The 17,743-nt window shown below is 41.6% G+C and overlaps 3 protein-coding genes across 11 annotated transcripts in view; all 3 read left to right on the top strand.

Annotated features, from left to right (window-relative positions):
* The window catches only part of LOC145467104 (radial spoke head 1 homolog), a 48,752-nt gene that overhangs the window by 551 nt on the left and 30,458 nt on the right, over nt 1-17,743 (top strand). Inside the window, exons 1-7 of one of the 9 annotated variants that reach the window (XM_081450638.1) lie at nt 1,010-4,162; nt 4,292-4,395; nt 4,820-4,926; nt 5,092-5,228; nt 5,971-6,041; nt 6,629-8,980; nt 9,143-12,737. In XM_081450638.1, the coding sequence (XP_081306764.1) occupies nt 11,802-12,737 (936 nt within the window). In that variant the 5' untranslated portion in view covers nt 1,010-4,162; nt 4,292-4,395; nt 4,820-4,926; ... (2 more) ...; nt 6,629-8,980; nt 9,143-11,801. Of the gene's footprint in view, nt 1-525; nt 4,163-4,291; nt 4,396-4,819; nt 4,927-5,091; nt 6,506-6,592; nt 8,981-9,142; nt 12,738-17,743 lie in introns of those variants that run through there. The other 8 variants (XM_081450637.1, XM_081450634.1, XM_081450633.1 and 5 more) reach the window with 8 other exon arrangements.
* On the top strand, nt 12,881-14,608 carry LOC145467306 (uncharacterized). Its single transcript, XM_081450847.1, has one exon. It carries the CDS (start codon nt 12,881-12,883, stop codon nt 14,606-14,608), a length of 1,728 nt encoding a protein of 575 aa, XP_081306973.1.
* On the top strand, nt 17,110-17,532 carry LOC145467112 (uncharacterized). Its single transcript, XM_081450650.1, has one exon. The coding sequence runs from the start codon at nt 17,118-17,120 to the stop codon at nt 17,520-17,522; it is 405 nt and encodes a 134-aa protein (XP_081306776.1). The 5' UTR covers nt 17,110-17,117; the 3' UTR covers nt 17,523-17,532.

The raw sequence follows: 17,743 nt of genomic DNA, 5'->3' as shown, positions 1-17,743 counted from the left end.
AAAATTTCCGAAGAAGTTTGCATTTATGCTTTCATCTGCCCGACGAGGGTCGCCGCATGTACCTTCATAGAACTAATAGAACTAAGAAAACGTTTTGCGTGCGGTAGTAGACTGATCATGAATAGTCTGAAAAGCTTTTAACTAAAACTACAAGGCTTCGGTCTTGACTGGCGGAGTTTTCTTTTAGCATTCTGCCTAAGAATTAAACCTGGATTTGTCCCGGTCCAATACTGTGCGTCTCTCTATGCACAGACAGACGAGAGCAAAATAAACAGAGAAGAAACTTTCTCTCTAAGGAATGCAGTCAACTCTTGAAAAGAACTTCGTTGATAGCATAATAATAATAATAACAGCTGTAGCTGTAATAAAACATTCTCAAATTACGCTTGTTTTCTAAAATTTTTTAAGACTTCTGATGGTTTCTGGTAACTCTTACAAAGAGAGAGAATCTCGGTGATTTGTCTCTGTTTCTTGGTTATTGTAGGCACTTTTATCTTTATTTTAAACTCTTATGTTTGGTTCCAGGTTTCAAAGCGGAGGAAAATATACCGGAAGTTACATCAATGGGATAAAACACGGCGAAGGGACATTTTTCTACCCCGATGGCTCCAAATACGAAGGGTACTGGTTAAACGACGTCCGTCATGGCCGTGGAAAATACACCTACCCGAATGGGGACATTTACGAGGGGGAATGGGCCGACAACCAACGCCACGGCCAAGGGGTGTACAGCTATGCGGCCACCGGGTCTAAATACAGGGGGATGTGGGTGCAGGGGAAAATGGAGGAGGCCGGAGAGCTCATTCACGCCAATCACCGTTATGTGGGAGGTTTTCAGCAAGATAAACCCAAAGGAAAGGGCAAATATGTGTTTGATAACGGATGCGAGATGCTAGGAAGGTATGAGCTGGTAGAAGTTGTAATAGAGCCTGAAACAGAAGAGGAGGATTCCGTGATTGTGGTGGAACCTAAGTGGAAGATAGAGGAACTGGTATCGCTGGAATAAGTTCAGAACTAAAAGCACGTTTTATATGACCTTTCATGAAAATATGACAAGAGCTCTTTTATCAGTGTCATTTTCGCAGTCTTAATCTTTTCACTCCCAAGAGTTCATTTTAAAAAATTAGAAAAATTTGTTGCAACTTAAAAAAAAACAACAAACAATGGCTACACGAACGTACCGCTTAACAGCTTTCATTTAGATTGTTGTAATACAAACTAGAGTTTCAAGTACAGACGTAAAAGTTAGAACCGCCTTGTATACAGGATAATAAACAGTACCACATGAAAGTACTGCTCAAAAGCTTTCATTTGAATTGAATAGTCACACACTGTGTTTTTTTAGGATCACCTTTTAACAGCTTTTACGGCATAACAAACAGTACCTCATGCCAGAATTGTTCAGTAGATTTAATTCGTATGCTCAAAAGCTGCGGCATCATACTCAGACTTAATGAAAGCACACCATCTAGATTTACTACAGAAATATGAAACTGTTCTTATCAGCAATGATCACACCACAGTGTTTATTTACAACTGGCGATGAAACGTGAAATCTCCTTACTCTGTACAATACATTTCATTCAAATTTAGTTCTGAGAATTTCTTAGTTCACTAGATCACGACAATATCGGTAGCTGAATAAAGTACTTTTTAATTCTTAATCTTACTTTCTTAGTTAAACCCGGATTATTAGTAGCGCTTGCCAATTTTCCTGAAGCCATATTTGTTTAAACATGTACATGGGCAGTGCCTCTTCTGGGTCGACACATTAGACGTACTGACGAAGGGTTACAAGACATATAATCATAAAATATAACATACAGACGAAACTAAATGACTGATTTATTAAAATACGAGGGAGTGTATACACAAGTTGTTGCGTGTAGTATCGCTGGAATACGTCTCGACCTAAATTTACACTTTTACCACTTAACTCAATTTACTGCCAAAGAAATGTCATTCTTTCGTAAACGTTAACTGACACTGGAAAGTTTAGTTACATTATCTGCCAGCTTAATTCATATTATCATGTTATTTTTACAACGAGATATTTTAAGGGATCAGCTATATGATATAAATTAAGTTGACACTCAGGTATCCAGCTAAGCACGGCCCTTAGACTAAATATGCATGTGGTCCTAATTAGCGGGGGTACATTGTCTGTTCAAATGAAAAACAAATATTTCAATTAACGATCAAATAAAGTCAACAAAGTTCAACAAAGTATTGTTCAATAATTACAGAAGTTTTCATCGCCGTCTGACTCGTCTGTGCGAGTTCCATTCCAGTTCAAGCACCTATTCGTAACTGATGTTTCAAACTCGTAAAAAAATGCGCCACGATACAAAACTATTCGAACAGTGTGCTCAGCTAGTATTTTATACTAAGTTACGACATCGCTAAACGTGGGAGATTTCTCTTATCTGACGACTATCATCAGAGTTTTCAGCGTAAAAGTATTTTACTTTCCCTTCAGACATTGTAAAGCGTGTTGTGTACATTTTTCCATCCAGGTCAAGGGTGATGAGTTGTGCGGCAAAGCCAGTGGAATTTTCTTCGGCTTCGTCCTCAATTTTACCTTGTTGTGTTTCTTGGTGTACCCGTTTGCAGCCAAGAGCTATTGCCAATATAGCTCCCGAACAGAATGTAGCGATTCCCGTAATAATAAACTTGTTAGCTCCTTCGCCTTGAGTTGCACCCACCACAATCAACAAAACTCCCAGACTCATTAGAGTTACGTAAACTGCACCGAGGACTTTGTACCAAACAGAGACGTCTTGGTCCTTCTGTCGAGTCCAGGGACAAAACAGCTGATAAGGGGATTCTGGATATCGATCAAATGGGGCTTTAGTGAGGTCCATTTTGTTGTAAGGTGAACTACAGTAACTGGCACAGATAAAGTGCTGAAGTTGTCCCGCTCTGGCTGTACTGAAATAAGAGCGTTTGTTCGGCTAGAGGTTCGCGTTTGTGCAGAATCTTGGCAAAAAATCAGGTCACCGCTTGTTGAATCATATAATGCCGTGGAAATTGATTCTAGCTTGCTCTTTAGTTCAAATAACAGCACCAGGTTAGTTCAGTTCAAATTCGCTTGGGCTTGTAAAAAAAATAGTTGGAAATACTGAACGCGACTATCCCATTCCTGTCAGGGACCACACTGCCCTTAGCATCCGTTGTAACTACAACAGCACTGTTCGGCTTAGCGGTGGACCATTTGACTTTTGAGGGGGAGCTAGTGGGTAATTTGGTATAGGCATGAGTTTTTTTTTTTTTTTTTTTTTTTTTTTTTACCCTTTCATGCACTAGGAATTTTTTTTGTTTCGGGGAGTGTGTATGCATGATATTTTTTTCTCGTGTAACACGCTTTTTTCGGCTCAACGAACATGCATTAACGTTTATCTCGGTAGTGGTCGAGTGCATGAATTTGTTTAGCCCCCCTTCAGAAAGTCATATGGTCCAGCCCTTACATCGCTTCTATTTCATCCTATATCGCTGAGGCTAAAAAGGAATAGAGCCTCAGGTGTGAACCAGGCTTAACTATAAATCATTGGTGATCATGAACAACTCTTCTGGACATAACAGGTTACCCTGGCAGCAGTATATTTATATCTCCTGCATGCAATCCATACTTGTCTTCGGTTTACCACATTTGACCTTTTGTACTGTTTATACTGATCGATTTTCTACTTCACTGATGTTTTACAATGAAAGTTGTCAAGCCCGAAAGGGCAATATCGAGCAATATACGAATGGCGCCTTCGAAGTGAAAGACAGTTCGATTTACTCCGGCAGTTTGACTATTCGAACTTGGTGGTGGTGTTTCTTTTTGCAAAATGTGGGTCTCGTTTCCTTAAGGTAACCCCGAAATACGAAACCCGTCACAAAGTCTCGTAATGTTTAGCATGGTAAGCGGTTGAGAAATAACCGGAAATTAGTGACGTATGCATAAATATGGGAACTTTGTTATGTAGAAGCTTTTGGCGCCATATTCAACGTCTTCCCTCGAGTGGCAGGACGTAGAAATGACGAAGAGGAGAAAGAAGTAGAAAAAATGGACCAAACAACTGAACGTTGCTCTAAAAGCTTGCTCGGAAGTTGATTATTCTCAATGCCTGGTTCGTTTTAAACCTTGCGTGACCTGGGTGGCTAGAAGCTACTGGAGGTACACAAGTATTTTCTTTTCTTGTAATCTTCTGGTCAGTTCTGAACCACGAGAAAATGGCTATTTCAGTACTGAAGAGTATTTCTTTTCCTTTGTATTGATACGCGGGAGTCATGTTCATGTTTTTAGCGCGGCAAATTGTGACCAGGGCTGTCCGTGTTCGTCATTTCAGATGTTCGCTTGATTCTAAAGCCGTACTACATACCAATGCCGAGCCAAGAAGGCTAAGAAAGGTAAGCGCAATTTCAGCGGAAGATGTATATCTGCCAGGGTGTTACTATCAAAATGTCATCGTTTTACTATTTTAGTCTCCATACGTTCGATCGTATATCGGTAAAATTAAGACTAGATGTAATTTTCGATCGCGGAAAAATCAGTAAACAGAATCGAAACAGAAATGTTTCGAAATATTGATGTGGCACGCAACATCAGCGGTATTCTTGCTTTGGAGGAGAAACGCCATAATCTACAATTCATAGTGCCCCAATTATTTGATCCAAAAGTATCTAACAGAATGAAATTGTGTTGTTAGTTGCAAGATAAATCTCAAACATATTTGACTCATCAAAAATGCAGAACTGAATATGTAATTAGTATGCAGCGGGAAAAAGTGTAGCGCAGTTATCTTAGCTTAAATATTCTTCGATTACTCTGCAGCACTCACTATTTCCCCTCAACCGAGTGGACCGGTCAACATGAAGAAGAGGAGAAAGAAGAAACAGGATGAAGAAAGGGACTGAATGTCGAGAATGCTGATGAAAACGGTAGGACGAAGAGCTATTACCAGAGCTATTTGTCCGATGAATTTGTATTTTAGTCGTAATTTGATTTTCGCACGACTTGAGCGACGATAAGCTTATTTGCTCGGCCCTCGGTTGTAAAAGTTGGATTAAACGGTATTTTTCTTCGCTTTTATGGAACTTTAATAGGTGTCATGTTTGCAGTGAGAGAAATGAATTCGCTTTCCATTTGCGACTACATCAGTTTGGATCAGTTTGCGACGGACTCGTGTACTAATGCTGACTGTCTACTGTGTCTGTAATGCCTGATTATGAAAGACCTCAAGGTAAGCGAAGTTTCCGCGAGAAACTTATCTATGAAAGCATTATTTGTAAAATATCTGCGTTTGAATGTTTCATCCAGTAGGAGTTTGATCGTCACGGTGTCAAGGTCGAATTAAACTTAGAATTCACAAAATAAGTCTGTTGAATATAAATCGAGATCTCTGTTTGAATAGTCGCTGGTTCGCTTGTGTTTGTTATTTGTATCTTTACTGACTGTAATATCTCGGCAGGTAAGGGATAAAATAATGACTTAGAAATCATACTTAGAGCTTGGTCCTGGAGTATTATGACTATTAAAAAGCATACTAAACGTGGCGCGTTGACATAACTATTCTCTTAGGTTCCAAAACAAACCATCGCTGAAATGTTACAGCGGTGAAGGATTTCATTTGTAAATCTGTTCATCATGAGATATAATTGATAATAGAATGAAAGTTCATGTAAATTGCAGTATATAACCTCGCATATATAGCACTGAATAGCAGACGGAAATAGGCCCTCGAACATAACTATTTTTGTTGACTAACAATGTTAAAAACGTGATTGGAAATGTACTTTCCCAAGGTAACACTTGATTGGTGGCTAAGTTAAGAAAATCAGCACCCTATCACGTGCACGGCACATATCACCTGGACCGGAAATATGACGCAACACACTGGCGCTCTTGTGATTGGTTGATTTTTAGAGAAAGGTTTGAGCGCCAACTTCAAATCTTCATTTGCCATCTCCTCTTCTTGAGAGTAGGACGTGAAGAGGATTGAGACAAAGAAAGCGAAGACTGAAGTCTGTTACTTGATCGCAACGTGCACGGGAAGGTGAGAGTTAGATGCATTGTATTTGTGTCTCGCAACTATGTAAGTTTTGCTTGACCTTAGAGTCGCGAATTCAGGAATATCTCCTACTAAAGTAATTTACGATTCCGTCTCGCGACAGTTTCTTTAGAAACTAAATCGTTTCGCAGGAAAATTTGGCGTAAAATAATACGTGAAATCCTCTGGTCTCCCACTTGTCTTGTTTCGACGTAATTATTCAAACTTTTGGGCGGGAAAAGACGGTGTGCATACATTACTACTCATATGCACGTGTATCGACAACGTGACCGGAAATTACAACAATAACCGCGTTTCCCGCCATTTTTTGTCACACGCTGTTTCTAATTTCCGGTCACGTTGTCGATGCACGTGCCTATTAATATTAAAGTGTTCATAGGCACATGTATCGTAACGTGACCGGAAGCGTGACTGCAAGCGCAATTACTACCTGAATTGTAGGACAAGAGGTCCAGTTACTAATTAATCGTATCTATAACGAATTTCGAGGTTCAAAAAGCCTTAGGAGAACTTATTTTGAAGGAAAAATATTGGAGGCCCAGTTTGATTGTAAATCTTCTATTTGCTCAAAGATCACTGTGGAACCAAAGTCACGAAGACAGCGAGTTTAGAAAGCGACAAAAGACAGAAAAGGTTAGGACTTCTGTTTGTTCAAAGGGCTTTTTATTTGCGGTATAGCTTATTACTGGCAATTACTTGATTTCAAAAAGTATTTGGTTTTACTGCTGTATTTTACAATGAGAGAACTTTTTTTTCCGAGAGGAGCAGCATGACTTTTCGGAGAGCTTTCTATCTAAATTGTATGGTAAATTAGATTTGCTTGTTTTGAGCCGTTTAGGTTTTGACTAATTGGGCAGAGCAACAAACAGCCAATTCATGTTAAGAACAATTCTTTACGGGTTTTCCACCGACCAAGGGATCATTCATAATCGGCTTGGGGGCCGAATGATCTCTCCCCCTTTGGTGTTGATGAGAACCCAAAACGAATTGTCCTTATCAGCAAGCTTTACGGTTGTGATCTTCAACTGGCCTGCGCTTCCAAACACTAAGTTTATGTAACTGGTGAAAAGCCCTCCAAGAATGCTGTTCTCTCTGGGGTAAGCCCGTAGGATATTGGAAAACGTATACTAGATATTTGCGGAAGGTTGACCTAGTGCACTGCGCGTATGTATGTGACATAGTTACATGAACATTAGCCTCCATTTGATGCGAAGGTATACACTGAATGCTAATATGGCGGACCACTCGGTAGGCGCCCGGGACGAGTCGCATGAAAGCGAGGCTGGTCAGGCTTTGATGGTGTGTTTTGACTATGCGACCCCAGAAAAGTCTTGCTTCCTCGTCGATTTGGTCCGTTTTGTTTCGCCCTCCCTAGGCGTTTTTGTGTTCCTGAATGCTACTAGAAGAGAGAGGAATCTTCCATAGCAGAGGGAGTGATGTTTTTTTTTCAGTTTCCCTATTGGCCTCTGAGGGGAAAACAGACGAAGGAAAGAAGTTCACGATCGCCGAAGGAATTGTTTAAGTTTGGTCGTTATATTTCAGGCTGGAATATCTTAGAAAATGGGTGAGCGATCGCGTTTACTTCCAAGACGTTGTTATTTGGTTCAAGGCTTTCACTGGTTTCAACTTTCATTCGCTTGGTTATTACATGGTCGCACTTGTGTCATGTGATTCCGTGCGAGTGGACGCGGACGTGAGCAACTTCGTCTTTTGAGACAGAGGATGTCTTCCAAGAGGAGCTTTTCTTCACCTTGGGGAAGGTACTGGCCATGCAAATCGTGTTGGAACACCACCAGACACCACGCAAGCTCGTCGTGTAAAGATTTTTCTAAGATCTTCTATCCTGAAATGTAGCGGACAAACTCTATAGTTCCCGAGACGATCGTGAATTCCTTTCCTTCGTCTCCACGAATTGCATTGATTTACTATTTTCACCTAGAGGCGACAGTGGAAGACTTCTATCCCTTCTCGTGGCATTCACAAACACAGCAACTCGTGGGCACAGCGAAATAAAACAGATCAGATCGACGACGAAGCAGGACTCTTGGGGGAAACAAAACATCAAAGCCTGAATAACCTCGCTTTCATGCAGCTCGTCCCGGGCGCCAACCGAGTAGTCCGCCATTTGCGTTCGGTGTATGTTCCGAGAAGCGAACAGATATTGCTACAGGCGTTTAGAGACATGCTTCGGCTTTACATAACCTATTTCTCGTACTTTAGGCTGATTTGCATAACGCCTCATTAACTATACTTGCTTAGCACTATTTGCAGCGCTATTTTATACAGTTTATGTATCAGAAAATCTTGGAACACGAGTCATATTGTTATATAAGCGAATTAAGCACACACCTAAGATTTCACTCAGATGGCTTTTTAAAAAACCGATAAAGACCGAAGTAGTTTGGTGGAAACTTCCTTGAAGTTTTATTACCGTCGTTTCTAACGTTAACAAGAGTCAGTGTCAAGCACAAATTTTAATTCTGATGTCCATCCCTGACTGCAATTTTAGTATTTTCAGTTTCATTAATATCATTTACTTTAAGTTTTCTTGAATACTTTTCTTAAATCTAGACGGATGTTTCTTAGAAATATAACAACTGAGTATGCTGTTATAAACTCTGTTAGTGATTACCCTGTGACGCCCTACATTGCTCATCGATTATTCATCAGAGGTGAATGACCGAAACAGCAATTATGCAGTGCCGTTGCTTAGCTGCGGTTTCCATAAACTCCCATCCACGAAAACCCTCCCTCCCCGATGGGATGCTAGTCCATCCTAGATAAACCCCAGCATATTTTGTCAGGTAACATCTTGGTGGAAGAAGCATTGAGACCAACGAAAGGCCCCTGGCAGAGTTAGTTCAGAAATCTTGATACAGCGTCAACACACGGCGTAGAATGACACAGTGTGTCCCACAGCGAAGGTATAGTCACGTGATGATGTGTCATCATCATTCACCCATCATGCATCATTGTTTTGTTTGTGTTATTGTAATTGGCTTCCATGGCTTTCACATTAGCTCTTCAGCAGAGGTGTTTTTTATTTAGCATTATTATATTAAACCGCGTGTAAATCTTCATTTCAGTGTATTAAGTACAGAAGCAAGAGCTGTTGGCCGGCGAATGCGCCAAGCAGCCGACATCTTTTTCAACGAATTCCAAGAGCAAAAACGAGCAAAAAGGAGACGATGGATCATGTACAAAATAGGAATAGTTTGTCTTCTGTTATGTTCGTTGTATATGTTTTATGTAGTTGTTAAGTTTACAGTGGAACCCCGCCTTACGGTCACCTCGTCAATACGATCACCCCGTTATTACAGCCAATCTTTTTGTACATGTTTTTTTTAAAAGAAAACCCCGTTAATCGGGCCACCACGTTAACACGATATATTCCTCAATAATTTTACCCCGTTAATACCAGTTATGTTTATCTTTTCATTGTTAATATTAAAGTTTCAACTTTTTTTAAAATTATATCTGCATTTCGAATCCTTATGAAAGAAAAGTTGTTTAGAAGTGCAATTGTGGTATATCTGTTCAGTAAGACGTCACTCAATTTAGATCAGTCATGACATTTGACCCTACCCCGTTAATACGGCCACTCCCTTATTACGGTCATGGTGCGTTGGTGACCGCATTAACGGAGTTCCACTTATTCAGATGAATTGTGTCAAAAAATGCTATTCACAATTCAGTGAGCATAAGTGTCTTTGTGCGTATTTGCCGCATAATTGGAAATTTCATCGATAAACAAGTAATAAATTAATAAATTACTTTATTTTAAAAGTGTCAGGGTATTTAGCACTGCCGTGCTAATCGAGCACACTATAAATAACGAGATAAATATTGTAAATAGAAATGAATCCGTGTTAAAAATCCATCCGGGTGGAAGCTGACCTGTTGGCTATTTACAAGACGTGGAGGCGGTAAAATCGGGACCACTGAACGCAAATGTATCCAATGGCAAGGGGGACACCAAGATATAGCTATTATTTGAAAGGAACGATTTTACGAATTTACGTAAATAGATATCGTAATAACAACAGCAGTAGATTGTAAATAAAAACAAATTTTAAAAATAACAATAGGGTCTTTATTTTCTCCCCTCAATTCTGGGGGAAGTACTCCATACAATCAGGCAAGTGAGCTCACTGTGATGCAATACACATATTTGCTATTAAATACAAATTTTATTAGTGGACGGTAAGTTTCCTTATTGCGAGAAATTCAGTAAAAGTTGCAGTAATTTTACTAGAGCCTCGAACACGAATAACAAAATGGCAGAGTACCAAGATAGAGAGTTGAAAATATTGTAGGTATTGCAGAAGGTGAATCATACTCGCCTGATATTAGGGAGAAAGGAGATGTTGGTTAGCCTTCATGACAGACTACCTATGGTGCTATTTACACACTTATCAATTAAAAAGATAAGAACTTATGACAACATACGTTCCCCCAAACCTACCTATGTGACCATCCTATGTCCATGTCTACCTACCTATCGACAAACGTAAAAACCCTCCATTTTATCAGAACTTAACCTAGCTGTCTATCTACGAACCTACCTGCTGGCCTATCTATCAACCTGTCCATCAATCTGCCGATGCAGTGTCTGTCTGCATACCTAACAATCTTCCTCATAAATGCTCATTGGTTGAGACAAACTCTGAGAGTACTGTGCCTTTCCCAAGAACAGTAGGCCGTAGTTCTTTATGACAAGTCCTGCAGGGACTTCAAAGACAACAGCAAAAAAAGGCTAGCATGGGAGGATGTCGCTAAACAAGTAGGACTTCACACCAGTATGTATTGCAGCAGTGAATACAGTTTCATTTGTTTGATGTTTTCGTTAGTCAGGATCATGCTGTTGTATGGCTGCCTGCTGGCAGCCATATGCCCCTCTCACAGAAACGCCTCTGAGGGAGGACGCACTTTCGCCGTCAGAACTATTAAAGATTGGAACAGTTTACCCCGGTCTTTAAAAACAGAGAAGTCCGTTAAATCGTTTAAGGCTAAATTATGTAATACTCTTCTTAACTCTCAGAAAACTAATGGAATTTTTTAACTCTTATTATTCGTAGTATGTTTGAAATTGTAAATCCAGTTTATTATTTGTAACCATTTTTAATAGTAACTTAATTAAGTATTTTATTGTAAATAATATCGTATTTTAGCATTTTATTGTAAATAATATATTTTTAGCATTCTAATTATTTTAAGCTGAGGGCCCCAAGTTTATCAGTAACTTAAGTTACTGTCACGGGTCACCCTCATTAAATAAAGTCTTTCACTTCACTTCACTTCACTGCAGTTTTCTCGGGTTTTTCCGTTTGGGTATTAGTTACCGTAGTATTGTGTCTGCTGAGAGGTTCGTCGTATGAGAGTAAAAAGCAATAGCAAAAGCAGCCCTCGTCATCTCCCCAAATGAAAGCAAGGCTTATGCTGAAAGCGAGGCTTACGATTCCGCTTCCGTCGTGCCGGTTCACACTAGATCAGAACTTTCTTCCGATCCGACTCCGCTTACGACTCCACTTCCGTCGCTTCCGTCGCTAGTGTGAACCAGCCCATACAAGAGAATGAAGTTATTCATTTCTCCGTTTTGCCACATTAACAGGTAAAACACGATCCTTGCACCTCAACTAATTGAGACTGTAATGATGTTTCTGAAGACTTCCGTAGGAAAGCCCGAGTCATAAAATGCAAGCATTTTGATGCGGCTTCCGCAAATGTGGCAATTGTGCCAACATCATGGAAGTGGCCACTCACAAATGCTTCATTCAACCTGTGAACCACAAATATGATGACCCGAGAAAGAAAAAAAAGAGAAACGCCCAGACCCGTCGTGTGGTGCACTCCAACCAGGGTGAAGAACTTGAAGATGAGTTCAAACCAACCCCCTTGTTTGTATTCGCTGACTACGAGCCTGTGACGGATACTGACGGGGTGCAGACTCCCATCATGGTCTGCGCCGAAGACGCTGAGACAGACGAGACCAAGGTGCTCTACGGAAACGTCTGCTCGAAAAAGCTTCTGAAGTACTTGGATGGCCTGACTCTGAAAGAGGGCGGCGAGGAACGGGACGTCGTCGTGGTGTTCCACAATTTCAAGGGATACGACGCGATGTTCATCTTACAGGAATTTTTTAAAGAACATCGAGCTGTGACACATCAGATCAATGTCGAATCCAAAGTCTTGTCGCTGACCAGTGGCAACTTAAAGTTCGTCGATGCTTTGGCCTGTCTTCCTTTCTCTCTCGATTCCTTTTCTGACACATTCGCTCTCAACGAGCTGAAAAAGGGATTCTTTCCCCATTTGTTCAATACTTTAGAGAACCAAGAATACGAAGGACCCATGCCACCCCGTGAGATGTATGATCCTGATGGTATGAATGCCAAAAAGAAAGCCGAGTTTGAACGATGGTACGAGGAACAAGTGCGTAATGATTACGTGTTCATTCTACGGAATGAAATGAAAGTTTATTGCATTTCTGACGTCGAGTTACTGAAAGCCGGGTGCCAGGCCTTTCAGAAAGAATTTGAACAGCATGGGAAGTTCAATCCCATGGAGAAGTGCGTGATCATCGCTTCTGCCTGTCACCGTTATTGGCGAAAGATGCATCTGCCAACCAACACAATTGCCGTAGAGCCCGCTCATGGTGGCATGGTAGTAGGAACAATCAATTAGTGAAAGCTCTGAAGTGGATTAACTGGTGTGAACACCAAATACGTCACGTCTCACCCAGTAATTCTACCGAGGAGCCAGTAGCCGACCGTATTGCTTATGCCGGAAACCAGGGAGAGCACAGTATCCTGACTCCCGCTCGTGCCATGCACGTGGATGGCTATGATGAGAGAACCCGCACTGCCTACGAGTTCCACGGCTGCCTCTTTCACGGATGTCCGGGCTGTTACCCCCAGCGCAATCAGTACAGTAAGTTGAGCCCGGGCCGTAACATGCAAGAATTGTACGAAGCTACTCTGGCAAAAACAGCTCTTTTAAGAGCTATGGGCTACACCGTCATGGAAATGTGGGAGTGTGACTGGGACAGAAAGGTTAAGAATGATGCAGTGTTAGGAAAGTTTGTGTCCCAGTTGGAGATAGTGGAACCACTGAATCCCCGTGACGCTTTCTTCGGTGGTAGAACCAACACGACCACCCTGTATCATAAGGTAGATGAGTCGATTGGAGAAAAAATCAAATACGTGGATGTCACCTCAATGTACCCATGGGTCAACAAGTATGGAGAGTATCCTGTGGGCCATCCTGAAATAGTCACCAATCCCGAAGACCTAAACATCCAAAATTACTTCGGGCTGACCAAAGTTGATGTGCTTCCTCCGTCCCATTTGTATCATCCTGTGCTACCGTACCGTTGGGGCGGTAAACTCGTTCTCCCCTTGTGCCGTTCCTGCGTGGAAAAGGAGATGTCAGAGTCCTTTCTGAGCCGTTCGTGCGAGTGCAGCCACACTCCTGAGCAACGCATGCTGCGTGGAACATGGTGCACGCCGGAACTTGCCAAAGCAGTTGAACTCGGGTACACCATTGTCCACATTCACGAAGTGTGGCACTTCCCTGAGAGCCAGAGACAAAAGGGACTGTTTGCTTCTTATGTCAACAAGTGGCTGAAGATCAAACAAGAATCGGGCGGGTATCCGAGTTGGGTACGAACTGAGGAAGACAAAGCCCGGTATGTGCGAGAGTACAAGGAACACGAAGGTATCCAGTTAGATCCAACCATGATCCGAAAGAACCCGGGGCGCAAGGCTACTGCTAAACTTATGTTGAACTCCTTTTGGGGTAAATTCGGTGAACGAATGAACAAACCCCGTGTAGAGACTATTTCGTCCCCTGCCGGACTGTTCCTACGCGTGTCTGACCCGTTGCTGAAGATCAATGCGATCCGGATCTGTAGCTCCGATGTGTTAGAGATCGTCTACACATCCGTGGACGATAATGCACCAACCTCTGACCACACCAATATCTTTGTGGCAGCATACACGACTTGTCTGGCCCGACTCAGACTCTACGAATCCCTGGAAAAACTGGGGAAGCAGGCCTTGTACTTCGACACGGATTCCGTGATCTTCCGTTGGTATCCAGGACAACCCGACATTCCGCTCGGAGATTTCCTCGGGGACATGACGAACGAACTCGACGATGGGGACTACATCACTGAATTCGTGTCGGGGGGCCCCAAAAACTATGGCTATATCACCAAGTCAGGCAAGGTGTGTTGTAAGGTCCGCGGCTTCACCTTAAACGTCCTCGGCTCAGCTCAACTGAACTATGAGGTAATGCGACAGAATGTACTCGAGGAGATTCGTCAGCCATTGGAGGAACGACGGAATGTGGAGGTGCTCAATCCGCGTTTCTTTACACGTGATCCTACCACCAAACGACTTCGTGTTATGCCCCATGTGAAAAAGTACGGCCTGGTGTTCGACAAACGTGTGGTGGACCCAGTCACCTTTCAATCATTTCCTTACGGATACAAACCATGGACTGTGATGAGTAGGACCTCCCCAATACCGAACTGTCGATGGAGTTGTAAATAGTTTTTGGCCCTTCACCCACCTACGTCACCGTTGCACACAAATTTGTCTCCATACCCACATCTCCTTCCAAAAGGCACACATTTTTTATATGTATCTGCTGTTAATATTCATTGTTGTATACCGAGCACTTCCCGCTCGGAGGGAAAGTTTTGTACGTGTTTGTTTCCAATAAATCGGGTGCTTCTCACCAGGACTGGAGTATGGGTTCTTCCCTGTACATTGAGGTCTTTTTGTTATTAAAATTTCCTGTTATAAAAAAGCTGTGTGGTGTATGTGCCATTTTGACTCTTCTGGTGTGACACGTTGTTGCTCTGACAATTTCAATCAATCGTTAAGTGTCATGATGACATAAAGATTAGAGTTAGGGTTCGAGTTTAGAGTTTGGCTTAGGGTTAGGAATGTTTAGGGACGCGTGACGACTTGCGTCACCCTCATCTCATGCCATGTAAATATGTCAAAACAATACAATTTTTCATTTGTCAAATGTCACTATCTGGCGTGATTTTTCTTTCTTGAGAGTGCGTGACACCTCATTACGTCATACTCTGGTGTGTTAGGAATGTGCGGCCGTTAGTCGTTCCAGTTTTCTTTCTGGCCATATTTGGGCATGCATGCATGCATAATGTTTCCTCATTAAAAATCAAGTCGGCCAATTTTGTTGGTCACGTGTTCGAAATCTGGAATACTCGATTTTGATTGACGAGGGGCCAGTTAAGCCACATATACTACTCGTGCAAAATACAAGGAAAAGGCACGGGAAGCTAGGCTGGAACTTCACGCGAATAACTTGACTTTTCAGCTTGAACCATCCATTGCAAAGTTCCTTTAAAGAAAAGCACAAATTTTCTCCAAAACTTTAGGCTTCGCCCGTAATTAACATCCAACTTTTTACGGCAGCCAGAAAAAACATACAATGCAAAAGGTAGCCAGTGTAAAAGGGCCGAGAAAAACAGAAAGGAAAGGGGCAACAAACAAAATTGAGAACGGTTAATAGTAAAAAAAAAAAAAAAAGCTTTCTTAGCAAACCTTAGGCTTAGTTAGCGTCATGGCAGCTAAAAAACCTGACTAAACGGTTAAAAACGGTATTTTTTGGCGAAAGTTTGGTATTCCAAGGGATAACAATACAACAGCATGAACATAAGGAGGAAACTGATCTTTTCCTTATGTCTTTACGTTGATGTTCACATTACCGGCATAAGCGATTATGTCGTTAATTATGCCGTTATGTCTGTTGCTAGTGTGAACCGGGCCTTAGCAAACTCCAAATGTGGCAACCTGTGTTTTAAATTCACGTTATTTCTTTTTGCAAGCAACAAATGAAACGTTATGTGACCTTTCAACATTAACGGACAAGCTTCCCGTCACTAGTTCAGGTAAAAGCAAATCCTCTTCTTATTAAAACAAAGCCACATGTACTCAAACGGTTGACCAAACCCATTATAACTCGAAGAAAGAGCTTGTGAATAGTGTCAAGAAAGGGAAAGGCACGTTACATCGCCGGTTCTCATTCACGTTTGTGATTATGTCTTTGTTTTAATTTTATAGAAGAAAATGAAAATCCAGAAGTCGCGATAGAGCCTACCAAGTGCTCATTTGAAAAGAATATTTGTCACGGTAAGATTTTATCTCCATTTCTTTCCATTTCAAACGTTGAGTTTCTCGTGTATCCATTCTGATTCCGATGCTGAATAGTTTTCTTAGTATTCGTCCTGAAGAGTTTCCGACTCTGCTTGCCCAATCAGAAGCCGCGCGAGGGAAAACCGGCACATGCTTTGGGCGTCCGAGGAGGGGGCTATTTTTGTCCGAGTGCAAATATTATCTTGACATTAGGAGGCAGCGTGGCTGAGCGGTCAGGGCGCCGGACTTGAAATCCGGGGATCACCGGTTCAAGCTCAGCTCTGACTACTAAGCTGGATTTGTTTCTTGGTAGACCCTAGAGCAACTCCTTGGTCATACTTGTAAATAGCCAACTGAGCTGCCTCTAACCAGTTGAAAAAACATTTATTTGAAATATTTCTTTCTTTCAGTTTAAGTGGCATGCCTGAGAATTAGCTAATTGTAGCTAAGCCCATCGACCACTATAAACATTCAACATTTAACATTAGTTTTAACGCTTCGGACCTCCGCGGTGTGGCTATTTTAGTCCGATTGCAGATATTATCTTAGCATTGAGGGAGTGGAAGGACATTACACTACTTTTGTTGCAGTAATTTACTCTATGTAATAACAAATTTTAATTCCTTTGCTTTAGAACATCTTCTGTACAACGTGACCATTTGCGGGAACAGGGAATATGTCCTTAATGCGTGTTCCACGAAGAATCCAATACAACAGGTATCTGTTCGCCATGTTGAGTGCACGTGCTCGTGTGAGGCGTGCAAGACATTGCACGTGCCCAGTGCTTGCGTGTCACCCGAAGTGATCAAAGAAATTTCAGAGAAATGTGAGGGGACGAAAGCCTCGTGCAAAAGTGAAACGGCCAAATGTGTTTTGAGACACTCAACGCATAATGGCGATTCACATATCCTATGTATGCGACAGCCGGAACAAGGAACAAGAGGGACGTAAGGAGGAAAATGACGAAGAGGATGACAACGATTATGAAGAAAGTGACGACAAAAATGACGAAGATTACGAAGATGACGACAAAGATGACGAAGATGACGACAAAGATGACGAAGACGAAAGAGATGACGACAAAGATGACCAAGAAGATGGCAAAGATAACCAAGATGACGACAAAGATGACGAAGATGACAAAGATAACGAAGAGGACGACAAAGGTAGCGCAGATGAAGACAAAGATGACGACAAAGATGACAACGATGACGAATTAAATGACGAAGATGACGGCAATGATGACGAAGAAAATGACAAACATAACAAAGATGGCGAAAAAGATGACGAACTGTAAGGCAAAAAAAAGTGCTGAATAAGATGACAAGACTGATCAGGAACAAAGATACTAATCACTAACATTAAAAGGTTGACATAACTGAATTCTAACTTGAGTTATAGTACCAAGATTGAAAGGAAACGGTACAAAGTTCTTATCTTCACACACGCTGACAGACAGGTCAAAGACGCTCTAAATTTATCATTTCTACATGTTTAATTTTCAATAAATTTATGTTA

The sequence above is a fragment of the Orbicella franksi genome, chromosome 14 (genome assembly GCF_964199315.1).
Source record: "Orbicella franksi chromosome 14, jaOrbFran1.1, whole genome shotgun sequence".
NCBI classification, from domain to species: Eukaryota; Metazoa; Cnidaria; class Anthozoa; order Scleractinia; family Merulinidae; genus Orbicella; species Orbicella franksi.
Note: the sequence above shows the minus strand (reverse complement) of the source record. Positions and strands in the feature narration are given on the sequence as shown.

Bases quoted from the DNA above. Each gene is read 5' to 3' on its own strand.
- LOC145467306 (XM_081450847.1), top strand. From the start codon at position 12,881: ATGCACGTGGATGGCTATGATGAGAGAACCCGCACTGCCTACGAGTTC.
- LOC145467112 (XM_081450650.1), top strand. From the start codon at position 17,118: ATGGCGATTCACATATCCTATGTATGCGACAGCCGGAACAAGGAACAA.